At 42.6% G+C, this 14,583-nt stretch overlaps 1 protein-coding gene across 3 annotated transcripts in view; it reads right to left on the reverse strand.

Moving 5' to 3' along the window:
* Nucleotides 1-7,623: 7,623 nt before the first annotated feature.
* The window catches only part of Foxn2 (forkhead box N2), a 52,411-nt gene continuing 45,451 nt past the window's right edge, over nt 7,624-14,583 (reverse strand). For all 3 annotated transcript variants that reach the window (XM_028893026.2, XM_028893033.2, XM_028893042.2), the window contains exons 5-6: nt 14,312-14,380; nt 7,624-11,768 (exon numbers count right to left, since the gene is read on the reverse strand). In XM_028893026.2, coding sequence (XP_028748859.1) covers nt 11,245-11,768; nt 14,312-14,380 — 593 coding nt within the window. In that variant the 3' untranslated portion in view covers nt 7,624-11,244. The remainder of the gene's footprint in view (nt 11,769-14,311; nt 14,381-14,583) is intronic.

Genomic DNA, 14,583 nt, shown 5'->3' on the forward strand with positions numbered 1-14,583 from the left:
TCTTTCACACAGGACTAACAAATTGAACGGGCATTCTCCTCCATTTCTTGGAGAGCCAGGACTGCAGGTGTCGCTGATGGATTTTTTTGCCCGTATAAATATTCCTTGACACCGTGTGGGTTCTCTTCACATCATTTAATCAATGCTAGTAGCCCAGCCAAAACCTTCCCTGTCAAGGACTTGGCCAGCACTCGGGGGAAGCTGCAGATCATAGGCAGCACATGGCGGCCAGCAGCTCCTAATCGCACCCGGGGCGGCAGTGCTGAATCCCGTGCAAGGCAACTCTCCTCCCGAAGCATCCTTCTCAAGGATGGCTTCAGAATACGAGGCAGGGCACGCACGGAAGGCATCAAAGGAGGGGAAAAGCTCAAAGCCTGTCTACTTTTAAAATCAAGCACTTGGAGAAATCTCACACGGTTTAGATAACAAACACAGCTCTTTGATTCCTTTGGCAATTGACACCGCGCATGTGGGCCCTGCTTTGAGAACCGAGCCTCACGGTGCTTTATTCGGCGACTTACACCGCGTGTACACTCTTGACTATTTCAGCCATTGAAGACACCCTCTGTGCGATTGCTGGGTTGCTTGCAGCCTCGTTGTGCTTGGCTGCTGAATTAAATCCTGGGTTAAATGCTCTCTTTTCTTGGTAAATATTTAGTATACAGCATCGTCACTGCTGGTATAATTGGATAATTGCTTCCAATTAATGCTCTATTTCAAAAGCTACAACTCCAGAGGAAGCTTAGTTGAGCTGCAACAAAGGCAGACCCCCGTGGGAAACTGAAGAGAGCGAATTCTTTTCTGTGATCCTGCTGGAAAGCAGGGGGGGGGGAGAGGGGGGAGAGGGGAGGGGGAGAGAGAGAGAGTATGAATATATTCTATATGGTCCTGATTCTAACATCCACTGATAACGATAAGCATGTGGCAGCTGAAACCTGGGAGGACATGCTGCCTCTCACCAAAGCTGGTCGCACATCGTTATTTCTTCCTTGAATAACTAGCTTGTTCTTAAAGTGAATTAAAGCTGGTCATGCATTTCTTGGGGGCATTCATCTAAAAAGAGGAGTATTTACATAGAACCAAGCCACAGGGATAGACCTATACTTTGTATCATCAAGCACTTTCAGAAAAAAAAAAATCATATAATTTCCTTTGAAGAATTCAGATTGGGAGCTGGAGAGACGCCTCAGTGGTTAAGAGCACTTCCTGCTCTATCAGAGGACCCTGGTTCAGTTCCTAGCACTCACCTAGTTCCCAGCTCACAAAACACCTGTTACCCATCCCAAGGGATGCAGCGCCCTCTTCTGACCTGCAGTGAGCGCTCACCCACACTTTTGCAACTATAAGCACATACATACGTAAATAAATAATAAAATCTTTTTTTTTTTTTTAAAGGGCGGGGTGTTGGAGAGAGGGCACAGACATTAAGAACACTTGCTGTCTTTCAGAGGACCTGGGTTCAGTTCCCAGCACACGAAAGGCGGCTCACAACTACCCTTAACTCCAATCTCAGGAGGTCTGGCACTCTCTTCTGATCTCCATGGGCACCAGGCCCACATGTGGTGTACATTCTCACATACAGACAAAACATTCATGCACATAGTATAAACATAACAAAAGAGAGAAGGGCCGGAGTATGTGTAAGGCTCTTTCACAGGATGCAAGTCCTGTTCCTCATAATCACCTGAAACTTCAGTCACAGGGGGCCTGACGCCCTCTTCTGGCCTCCTGGGGTACTGCATGCATGCAGGCAAAACACCCATACACGTAAAATAAAAGATAATAAATCGCAGAAAATTGAAAATAAGTAGACAAAGCAGAATCCCATGAGCTTTCTTCCTTCTGTGTATGTGTGTCCCTTCACCCTCCCCCCTCCCACCCCTCAAGCCCTGGCCCTAGACAATTGTCCATCTGGTTTCTGTTACGTTACAGAGGACTAGATTTGTCTCTTTAAAACTCTTGCGTGGTGGTTTCAGTGAGAATGACCCCATACACTTGAATCCTTGGTTCCCAGTTGGTGGAGCTGTTGGTGAAGGCAGGAGATATAGCCTGTTGAAGGAGGTGTGTCACTGGGGTGGGGGAGGTTTAAAACCCTAGCCATTCCCAGTGTGCTCTTGCTCTGCCTCCTACTTTTAGATCAAGATGTGGGCTCTCAGCTGACCAGCCACCAAGCCTTTGCGCCACCATCCTGGACTCTAGCCCTCTGAAACTCTAAGTCCCAAATAAACGCTTTCTTCTATAAGTTGCCTAAGTCATGGTGTCTTACCATAGCAACAGAAAAGTAACCAAGACGCCATGCAAATGGGAACACATGTGGGTTTTGTTGTTGTTGTTTTAAAGAATGGTTTCATGCACACTCTTACAATTACCAGGAGTTTAGCTTTTCTTTTTCCTCTCTCTACCCTGCACTGCTCCCCTTTCCTTTCCATCCTTTTTGCTCTTCATTCCTAGTGGGACTTGAACCAGGGGCCCATGCTGGGCAATCACTCCATCACTGAGCTCTACCCCCGTCTTTTATTTATTTATTTATTTATTTATTTATTTATTTATTTAATTTTGAGATGGTCTCACTAAGTTTCTCAGGCTGCTTTGAACTGTAGCCTAGGTGGGACTTGAACTTGTCATCCTCCTGCACTGGCCTCCCAAGCTGATCTTAGAGGCCGTTTTCACATTATATTGAAACTTAGATGGTCTTTTAATAAAAAACCCAGAGCCAGATATTGGGGTATATTCTGAAAGATCAGAGAGACAGAACAAGCCACAGCCAACCTCACCTCGCCAGCTCCTCAGCTGATCTTGTTTCCTCAGACTGAAAGCTTCTGAGTCCTCACCTGAATGGATCTCAGCTGAACTGCTGCTAAAAGGTTCTAGTTCCTGGTCCTCATGTCCTATATAACTTTTTGCTTCCTGTCATCACTTCCTGGGATAAGAGGCATGTGTCCTTCCCAAGCAAAGACATGAGATCTCAAGTGCTGAAATTAAAGGTATGTGCCACCACACCTAGCTCTGTTTCCAGTGTGGCCTTGAACTCACAGAGATCTAAATGGATCTCTGTCTCCCAGGAGTGAATCAAATTAAGAGTGTATGCCACCACTGCCTGGCCTCTATGTCTAATCAAGTTGCTGGCTCTGTCCTCTGATCTCCAGATTTTTATTTGTTAGAGCACAAATAAAATATCACCACATCTCCCCATTTTTGTCTAAAATAAAAAAGTTATAACTAATATAAAAACTATATACAATAAGTATATATATTATATATATATACACTCAAGAATTACATTAACAATGTTCAGTCCATTAACATTTGACAAATTCAGACAAAAAAATTCATTATTTATCCTATTTTGGTGAATCCAATACAAAATTTGTATACAATATACAAAAATCCAATCCAATGAAAATATTTAAAACTAGTAGTTGCTTTCTAAAAGTAGATTCAATAATCTACCTTTTTATCTTATCATATCCATATTCTCTTTTTTCTTTTCAGAGTAGATTTAGTAATCTATCTTTTATTCTGTTATTTCTATAGCTCTTTTTATTTTCAGAGTAGATTCAATAATCTACCTCTTATCTATATTCTTTTTTCTTTTTCTTTTTCTTCTTTGTTTTTCAATCTTGTTTAGCTTTTTTATTTCAATCCTTGTTTAGCTTTTTTTCCCCTGACCATTATCAATTAACAACTTGTAACCAACTATCCTAAACAATGACAATTATCCATAACCCACTGAATGACCAAAAACCACCTATCCCACCTCTTGGGAATGTGGGGATCATTTTCTTAAAATTACTTTCTGCTGTCTGGGGGCAAAGGCATCTTTATGGAATCCTGAACAGAAAATTTTTAGGTTGTCAAGTCCTGGGAGAGTTATCTGTATCATTTATTGTCCAGTCTCTGCATAATGTGAAAGTGCAGGACTTATCTCAAGCCCTTGATTGAGTAGTCTGTGAGGCTGGATCATCTCCAAATTGTCCTGAGCAGTTTGTAGTCCAAAGCCGATCTTTGGGTGGTGTTTCTTGTCAGCTTATTGGTATTATCATCATCCTGATGGAATCATCCTTGTGGACATCTAAGCTAGCCATCTTGAAATTGCCTTGAGCAGTTTGTAGTCCAAAGCCGATCTTTGGGTGCTGTTAATCAGCTTAATAGCTTTATTATCATAGTCCATATGGAATCATCATTGTAGGATCCCATCCTCTTTTTGGAGATTTCAAAGTCACTGTTAGGAGGGTCACGGTTCCCTGCAGATTTTTTTTTTTTTTTTTTTTTTTTGTGCCTACTCTGTGGTTTGGAGTGATATCAGTTGTATCTGTGGTATCTCACAGATGTATCTCAGTTGTATCTCATAGCCGGTCCCAAGTTTGCAATACAACAGGCAACAGGTTTCGTTCTTCTTCACCAAGATATTCTTTGATTTCAAATCTCTGTGAGCAACCGCTGGCTTTCCATGGGTACCAACGATCTCCACGTGAAGATGGGCAAGACCACTTGCCACGGACAGAGCGAGTGTGATCAACCCTTCCACTGTACAGTGTATCTATTCAAGTAATCAAAAAGGGATCCACGCTCATGGTAATTGGACACCAGGCACAGCTGAGTCCATGGGCCATTGTCTCTGTTGTCCTGCTGCTACAAATCCTAGGATGTTTTCATGGTGCAACATCACAGTCTGATAAATCTCTGCCTCTTGGAACCACAAACGTTCTTCCCTAGAAGAGAAGATCTTCACAGCAACTCCTCATGGCCAGTTGCCTCACCAAACTTCTCCAAACCAACCTTACCTTTGCCAATGCTCTCTTGCCACACGATGGTCCCGGCAATTGTTCTCTGACCCAGCAGCGGTAACCCCTTCCTCCCCTGCAGCAGCATCACCGCAGTCACCAACTCGATGAGAAGCAGCTGGTAATTCAGAGCAGCCGCTGCCAACGCCACGGTCCCGCCACCACCGTGTGTGGCCTGGCCTGGCCCCGGCCGCAGCTTCTCCTCAGCAAGCCTCCAAGGCTGGCCTTGAATTCGGGATCCTCCTGTCTCTGCCTCCTTCAGCAAATCCTACAGGCGTGCACCACCACAACTGGCCTCGTGCAGCTCGGGCGGGCCTGAGCTGGGGCCTGCAAGGCCAGAGGCAAGTGGCTTTTTCATGAATTTGTGCCACAAATGTTGAGCGCCAAATGTAACACGAATTGCTAACCGGTCTTATTAATAAAAAAAAAAAAACAAAAAAAACCCGGAGACAGATATGGGGGTGAAAACTGAGAGATTGGAGGAATGGGACAAGCCACAGCCAACCTCACCTTACCAACTCCTCAGCCTCCAGAGAGAGCTACTTCCTGTATACTCACGCCTCTATACCTGTGCCCTGCCATCTTGCTTCCTCTCTGCCCAGCTACATCACTTCTTTCCACCCAGCTCTATCATGTCCTGTCTGTCTGTACAGACCTCCAGGCCTCTATGGTTAACTAGTGGTGGGATTAATGGCATGTGCCACCATGCCTGGGCCTGTTCCCAGGGTGTCCTTGAACTCACAGATCCAGATGAATCTCTGCCTCTTGAATGCTACGATTAAAAGTGTGTTACCACTGGCTGGCCTCTATTATTTAATATATTGGCTGGCTTTTCCCTCTGATCCTCAGATAAGCTTTATTGGGGTGCAGAAATAAAATACACATCGCATCAACAGTGAGTGCTGTGAATGCGGTTGTGGCTGTTGAGGTGGGTCTAGATGGCCTGTCTGAGGCAGAGTTCTATACTGTGAATGTCCCTGCTCCCCCCGGTCCCCATCACTTGCCCAGTAAAGGCTTGGGGAAAATGTGATTTGAGTATAGCCCACTTAGGAAACTTGAAGCTCTGCTTCTGTTCCCCTGGGGTGGAGTAGTCACATAGCTCATTTGGAAGTCTTGGAATAGACTTGCCCCTTTTCCTCACTGATGAGTTCACCCGCTGTTTCTTTTCTTTTCTTTTTTTTTTTGAGACAGGGTTTCTCTGTGTAGCTTTGCGCCTTTCCTGGAACTCACTTGGTAGCCCAGGCTGGCCTCGAACTCACAGAGATCCGCCTGCCTCTGCCTCCCGAGTGCTGGGATTAAAGGCGTGCGCCACCACCGCCCGGCTCACCCGCTGTTTCTATCCGATGCACTCACTGGATACTTACACTCCTCTCCTCTAACCGTTGACCTTACCATCATCTCCACAGTTTGGCTTTCCCCAGAATGTTAGACTGTTGGAATCACAGCATTCACCTTTCCAGATTGGTTTTGTTTTGTTTTTCAAGACAGGGTTTCTTTGTGTAGCCCTGGCTGTCCTAGAACTCGCTCTGTAGACTAGGCTGGCCTCGGACTCACGGAGATCCACCTGCCTCTGCCTCCTGAGTGTTGGGATTAAAGGCGTGCGCCACCGCTGTGTGGCCCACATTGGTTTCTTTTACTTAGTAAGATGCATTTATTTTTCCTCCATGTCTTTTCAAGGTTTACTATTGCATTAAAAAAAAAAACCCTTAAATTATGGCAAAAATGTATGTAAAATTTATGTAAAATGTACAAATTACAAATGTAATTTGGCCATTTTAAATAGTATTATTCAGCAGTGTTAGGAACATTCAGTGTTGTGTAACCAATCTCCAAAACTATTCTCACTTTGCAAAACTCAAGCTCTATGTATATTAAACAATTCCACCCCTACCCTCTCCAAGCTCCCACTTTGTCTGTCAGTTTTATTATTATAGGTACATCAAGGTGGAATTATTCAGTATTTTATGTTGTAGCTCATGTATTCAATGTAGCATGATTTCCTGAAGTTTTCCCCCAGCTGTAACGAGTCACATTTCCAGGACTCATCAGCAAGGAGTAGCAGTGATGGGAACAATGTGGTCAGGTTAGGAAAACCAGGGCAAGGGCTTCGTGACAGCCCAACATGTCTTCAAGGTGCTAACAGCAGCTGGTTTTGTAGGAAAGGGAGACAAAGGAGCTGGCTTCCCAGTGGACCAGTGGTCCGACTCATCTCCTTGGGTCTGGTTCTGCAAAGGGATCTGGCAAAGCTGGTATCACGGTCACCACTGAATGGAGCCATTTCCATGAGACAGTCTTGCTCTGAGGGCAGCAGGCGGGGTGATTGCTCCCATGGGGGGTGGGTGATATGTCCTGTTAGACTTGGAGTCCCTGGCCATGAAGACATCTGTCAGGCTGAACTAAGAGTAACTAGGGAGGGGGCAGTAAATAAAGAACCAGAGGAGGGAAAAATGGAATTGGTCAGGCTAGTGATGGACATCCTTCATCTCCATTATGGCAATACAAATATCTTAAGAAATTCCTTTCAATTCTTTTTGATTATTTACTTAGAAGTACAAAACTGATTTTATTAAATTTTAAATTTCCTGAGAAATGGCCATATTGCTTTTCAAAGTGGTTATATCCATTTTGAATTAATTACACAAGATCTCCAGTTTCCCTACATCCTCATACAAGCATCAGTAATTACACACTTATACACAGAGAGAGAGAGAGAGAGAGAGACAGAGACAGAGACAGAGACACAGAGAGAGGGGATTCTTTTAAAAATATTTTAAAAACGCTTGAATGGAAAGTTTCGCTTACACCACCCTTCAAATAAAAGAACAGCGAAAGCACAAAAAATGTTACAAAACGACATTTACTCTGCAACTTTATCATAATGAATTGCATCTCTTTGGTAAAAATAAATTTTATAAACATTTTAATAGTCAGAGATTAGATACAAAAACTAAACATTTGTAAGTCGTCTTACTATGAGTGAAGACTGGCAAGTGTGAAGCAGCTCACTTATGGCTGGTCATCTATTGGCAGTTAAACCCAGAAGTTTCTACGCTACATCAGAAAAGATGAAACAATTTAATAACAAATTTCTTTAATCAAAAAGTATTCTTATACTTTTGTTTAAAAATAAATAAGTTACAATGAATTGGCAATTATACATTTTATACACTATACGATGGCAACATAATACTTTAAAATGTAGCACTTTGTTTAATAAAAAGGTACAATTTTGAAAACAAGTTTGACAATGGCACTGGCAGTTAGATGCAAAGAATGTTCTTGAAAAATGGCAGGTATAACATTAAAATACTCTATTTTGCCTTTCAATAAATATTTGACTACATCATTAACACGATGGAGTAAACTTTAAGGAAAAAAAAAAACCAAACCCTATGACACATATGTAAACTGGAAAGCCTCAGAAGCCACTTTAGAAAATGCTAGTTTCCCCAGGGTGTTAACTAGACTTCTATTTTGGATAACAGTCTTGCGGCTTTGTGGAACACCCCCACCTGCAGCCCGAGCTGATACGAAAGGCCTCCCAGTTACAAAGACGCAGACATTCCCCTAACATTCGCTCTAGCTTTGAACTGCGCTAACGTGCATTTAACTGACCATCTAGTATGAACCCTTTACAAATGCCTCAGAAAACAGCGGAAAAGAAAAAAAAAACCCCACACATATGCTGAACTTCACAATACACAAAGGAATCTACGTTAGGAGAGGTCATGCTGGTCTGAGAACAGGCAAGGGTCCCAGGCAGGAAGGGGATGACACACCCCTTGCTTTTCTACCCATCTAGGCAATGTTTTCATTCTCAATGAGAAAGCGAAAGATCAACTAATTTAGTAAGATATTGCACAAACAAATTTCAAAGATTACTCAAGAAACACTGATTCTCTTGGCGATGTAGAAAATAAAGATAATAAATAGTGCCAAGACACAGCTTTTCCTAGGGATCCTTTAAAACTGGAACTGGTGGCAACAAAATTCGTATTTTGATTGAAGACAAGTATACCTTAGCTAAAACAAGTTTAATATGTTGAAACACGTTGTCCCTGGATTCTAGGTCGTGTTTAATACACAAAGTGTGTTTATTATTGGGAATTTCCAGTCCGTGAGGTTCAGAACAACTTCCTTAACTGGAAGCTTCCAGCTCTGTCTCTCTCTCAGCACTCCAAGCAGGAGTATGATCCCCGAGAACATCACAAGGGGCCAGAATGAAGAAGGCTCTCCCCTTGAGATGGATGCCTGGACACAACAGCACGTGGAAAATGAGACACTGAATTCCATACCAGAACTAAGTGCAAACTGTTAGGGACCCCTGCTGTTGGTGCACGGGCAGGTGTTACCCTTGCTAATCGCTATAGCTTTAAGTAAGAGTCCACTGAAGAGGGAAAGGAAATCAAGGAACTCTGAATGCCTGACAGGCATTCTGAAGAGGTCTCTTAGAGCTCCGAGTAACTCCTTCCTCCTACTTCAGATCATTTCCTCTTACACAACAGCTAATGGACAGCAACTTAGAGAAACACTTGTGGTAGCCAATTTCAGAACAGAATGCAATGAACTGGACCCTGGACGCTGCAAGGCCAATCCAGAGGGCCGTGGTGATTAGCTTCAAAATATTGTGCTATTCAACTAACCTTTCTAACCTCTCTATGAGCTACACCATGGTAAAACCACTTTTATTTGGTGTTTTATTCACCGGAGTAAAAGACTAACTTCACTTAGCTCTTTTCTGGAGAGAGAACATTTATGAGTTAGAAAAACTTCAAATTCTTCAACCTGCATTATGAATGAAAGAGAAAAAGTCTGTATTTTAGTAGCACCCATTTCCATTAATGCGGCTATCCAGATTTAATCACAGCTAGCATGGACACAGGAGTGTACCAATGCTGTTATAGCTTAAAGTGTGGTCAATTAAGAAACATGCCGTAGTTTTTCTTCTCGTTTGACAGTGTTGCCAAAATAAAATTTATAAGTAAAAATTAAAACATTTGTCTCTTTAAAAAAATCCAAGAAAATGCTTTATAGTCCTAGAAACATTTGAAAGCAGGAAACTAACCTGAGCCTGGGTATGTGTGCATACAGCAAGTGTGTATACGCATATAAATGAGAAAACTGCAAACAAGGTCACTGTCTGGGATACAGGATGTATCATGAAATAAGACTCAACTTTCCCAAAGTTTCTCCCACCACTGTAAAAAAATATATTTGTGAGTTACAGTATTAGTATCCCTGTTCTGAATACTATAGTCAAACTGTAAGTGATATGAAAACTGTCTCATAGAAGCAGTTTTGTTCAAATACTTAAAATACCTTAGCCAATGCACTTTTGGAATAGTAATATAAAATCTTTTAGCATAGATTAATGGCACATATAGGTATTACATTGCCTCTCAAAAAGTTTTGTGTAAGACCTAATTTTTATACATATTTTGAAATCCCTGAAGATATTTATCTCTACAGTTTCCTATCAAGTGTTTTAAATCTAATTCATTATACATATAATTTTAATTTACACAAAGCTTGGAAAGTTTTGCCCTCAATGACCTAGCTTCACAGTATTTCATTACACTGTTTAGAAAGCAAATCCAAGATTCTCTCTCTGTCAAAGTGTGTAAAGATGGATGTTATCCCACGACACACTCGGGCTGAATCCTCTTGCTGGACAATTTTTACTTAACAAAGACAGCTAGCAGCTAAAACTTAAACACACTTGCAAAGTACTCCAGAAAGGGTAAAGGCCCCAGGGATGCTATGCATTAACTGTGAGGTAAAAACATTTCAAAGATACTATTGCAATAGGAATTGGAGTCTTGAGATAAGCCACACCCCCAATGACCTTTCCTAAATCTTAGAACTGGATTCTCTACAAACCAGAGAAACTTCTAGGCATCTAGGGTCTTTCCCATTTATATTTGGCCATGCTCATGCTGCAAAAAGAATAACTTAAAACAAGCATAAGACAAAAGATACACATTTCATCTCTGGATTGTGTCAGGAGAGAAGCACATGAGAAAGACGCCAGCATCTGCTTAGCTACATAAGTAACTACATTTAATTACAGAATGGGAAGAAAAATGAAATACTGAGTTACCAATTCTTATATTTTTGACCAATTAACAAAAGAGATTGATTTTTTTTTTCCCTACAAGTTTAAGACAGAGGCTGAGAATTTTCTTATACAAAAATTTTCCAAATCTGGGAGACGCTTATTCACAGAAATTATGTTTTGGGGCCTTTATATCAGATTTACAATTAGGCATGATCCTAAGAGCAACTGTTTAATTTAACAAAACAAAAAAGAAAGCAACCAAGAAATATCTAGAAAGAAACAAGTGGCACTCCTCGCCAACCCTCAAGCTAAAGAGGTCCGCTATGGCTCTGATATCCCTTGTGAAGAGTTTAGTAGACGAGTATTGCCACACTTTAAATAACTTCACACTAGTAAGTATTTCTACTTCTTCCGGTGTTTTTGACTTTGTGCCTTTGCAGTACTTATGAGGGAACCAAGGCAGGTACGGATTCCAGCCAGGTGGAGCAGCGACCCTGCTGCTTCTTTGAGCTCCTCATCAATTTCCTGACAGGACTGTTTTCGTATCTTTTTGCCTGGCTGTCCTTTCGGAGCACTGTCCTCATGAGCCTGTGGGGCATAGCCACTGTCTCCAAGAGGATCGTCCTCATCGTCGGCATCGGTGTCTTCCTCACTGTGGAAGCCCTCGCTGCCGTCACTGCCCACATGGCTACTCTTTGGGATGAACTCAAACACCTCCTCCACAGAGGACAGGGAAGACACGCTAGCCCTGGACGCGCAGCGCTGAGCTGCCATGCTGCTGGCACTGTAATTGTGGTCGGCTTTCGGGTCGATGCTGGCGGCTGGGGAGTGGCTCTCCTGCAGCCCCCCCGCGCTGGGGGCACTGAAGGCGCTGCTGTAGGCCCTCTTCTTCTGCAGCGAGGTTTGCAGAGGCAGAGGCTTCTCACCTGTGGAAACGGAACTTGTATCAGCAAGTCAGAGTATCTGACTGCAAACACAGACCCCCCCAAACTCCCACTTTTGAGGAATAAGAGCTCGTAGTTAGTAGTTTTGTAGGATTCCCCCCATGTATTATTCTATCTACAGGCATTAATCTGAAACATCTAAAAACCACTTGAAAGGAGCCTGACTTTTATGGGACATAAAAGTTACTTTGTGCTCTTTGCAAAGAGTGTCTCCATAGGACTTCACCACTGCCTGACAATGTCCTTTGGGTATTGACCTTGTCCCCAGTTTGTACTTGCACAAGTAAGGCTTCAGCAATGAAGTTGGTGGATACCCTCCCCACAGGCTCACACTCTCACACACACTTCCTGGGGGGGTGGTGGTAAGAAATGTAAGGGCTGAATAAAAGGGTAAGTGTATTTTAAATTCAAGTACGCTCAAATTACCCCTGGGGGCTGTAACAATTAACCAACAGCGTATGAAAAAACCCCCTTTCATACTACACTAGCCCGTTTACATTTTGTTCCCTAAACTAAAGGCAGTATCTGAAACTCACTTTATATCTTCCCATACTTCTCCTTTTGAGAATCACTTTCATGTATTTTGCTGACTGTTCTGCTTTACTTTACTTTAAAATGTTTTTTTTTTTTTGGTTTCTCGAGACAGGGTTTCTCTGTGTAGCTTTGCGCCTTTCCTGGAACTCACTTGGTAGCCCAGGCTGGCCTCAAACTCACAGAGATCCGCCTGCCTCTGCCTCCCGAGTGCTGGGATTAAAGGCATGCGCCACCACCACCCGGCACTTTAAAATGTTTTTATTTAAATATTTTTACTTCTCTCACATTCCTTCCTTTCTCTTAACTCCTTTCCACCCACCTACCCACACGGCCTTATATTCTTCCTCTCAAAGAATAAAAACAAAACACAAAAACCTGAAAATCAAAACAGACTAACTAAACCAAACAAATCCAACAAGAAAAAAATTAAAAAAATAAACAATAAAAGCAGAACACTGCTCCGGGCCATGGGGCCCACGACTGGAATGAATAGACTTTCCTTTCCCAGCCGGTATTAACTGCACATAGCTTCTCAGTTATGGGTTTTTGTCTGTTTGAACATGTCCAGTCTTAAGCACACTGCCAGTCTCTGTAAGGTCATGTCCACATCTGTACTGCTGTCCAGAAAACACGTCTTTCCACTACCTCTGGCTCAATCCCTCTGCTTCCTCTTCCACACAGACCGGACCCGAGTGGCAGGCAGACTAGTGTGGCGCATGATATTAATCTTTTATCTATTATACAAAGTTAAAAATTCTTCCAGTATTCTGCACTACTTATTTTTTTGTGTTGCTTGAAGTCAAACCTGCCCAGGGCCTTGCTGTTAGACAAGCCTTCTCACACATGCTGCAGTCCCCAGCCTCCTAGCTTCTTAGTTATTTCATTGTTTGGAGACAAGGTCGTATGTATCCCAGGCTGGTGTCAAATTTGCTATCTAGTCAAGGGTGACCCTGAACTTCTGGTCTTCTTGCTCTACTACCCAGTGCTGGGATTATACTCACCAATCAAAGAACTTTAATGAAATCTGTCCATCTTTTCCTCATGCAAGTTTCCTTTGCAATTTATATCTTGGCTCTTTTCCTATTCCAAACTCTAAACATCCTTCAAAAATTATTTTGTGTCACTATATAAACTAGTGGAGACACATGAACTGTGGACCAACAGCTGAGGAGCCCCCATGGGACTGGACTGGGCCCTCTGGATAAGCGAGACAGTTGTTTAGCTTGAACTGTATAGGGGGCCCCCAGGTAGTGGGATCAGAACCTGTCCCTAGTGAATGAGCTGCATTCTTGAAACCTAGTACCTATGGTGAGACACTTTGCTCAGCCTTGGTGCAGGGAGGAGGGACTCAAACCTGCCTCAACTGAATATACCAGGTTCTGCTGACTCCCCATGGGAGACCTTGCCTTGTAGGAGGTGGGAATGGGGAATGGGTTGGGAGAAGACTCGGGGGATGGGAGGAGGGAGGCCAGGGGAATCTTTGGTTGGTATGTAAAATGAATAGAAAATCTCGTAATAAAAAAATTATTTTGTGTCTGTGCACCTGGGCCTGTGTATGGAGTCAGAGGACAAGCCCTGAGAATCAGTTCTTCCCTTCTACCACACAGGTCCCAGGAACCGAACTAAGATCAGACTTGGTGGCAATCATGTTTACCCACAGGGCCATCCCCCAGCCCAAATGGTAAATGTCTTTCCCATGGAGTCTGTAGCTTTCATCTTTATTTTTAGCCTCTCAAGCTTACTTCTGAAAAGCATTTCCCCCTCCATTTCTTGATCAACACAAAAATCTCCCACAGCCTTAACTTCATTGTTTTCAAATGATTATATAAATGTTAATACAATACAACAGAAACTGAGTCATTCAGATTAAAACACAATTTAGTGGGAAAGAAGTAATTCTGCTATGACATCTAGTCATCTTGTATTTTAAAAGCAGTAGTTTGAAAAGGCACTTACAAGACTGATTTTAAAAGAAAAGGATGGTTGCTTACATTCTAGAATCTCTTGTTCTATTGAAGTATTCAGAAGTATCATCGCAGTGGCAGCATCAATATCAGATTCTGGAAAGAGAGAAGAGTGGTAGCATTAATATCCAAGATGTCAGCATTAGGACTAAGGTGGCCTGAAGTCATGACATAAGCCTTCAATCCCAGCATTTAGGAAGCAGAGGCAGATCCCTGTGAGTCCAAAACCAACCTGGGGCTGGAGATATGGCTCAGCAGTTAAAGGCTAGGCTCACAACCAAAAAACAAAACAGTTCTTG

Source organism: Peromyscus leucopus, chromosome 22 (assembly GCF_004664715.2).
Source record: "Peromyscus leucopus breed LL Stock chromosome 22, UCI_PerLeu_2.1, whole genome shotgun sequence".
NCBI lineage: Eukaryota > Metazoa > Chordata > Mammalia > Rodentia > Cricetidae > Peromyscus > Peromyscus leucopus.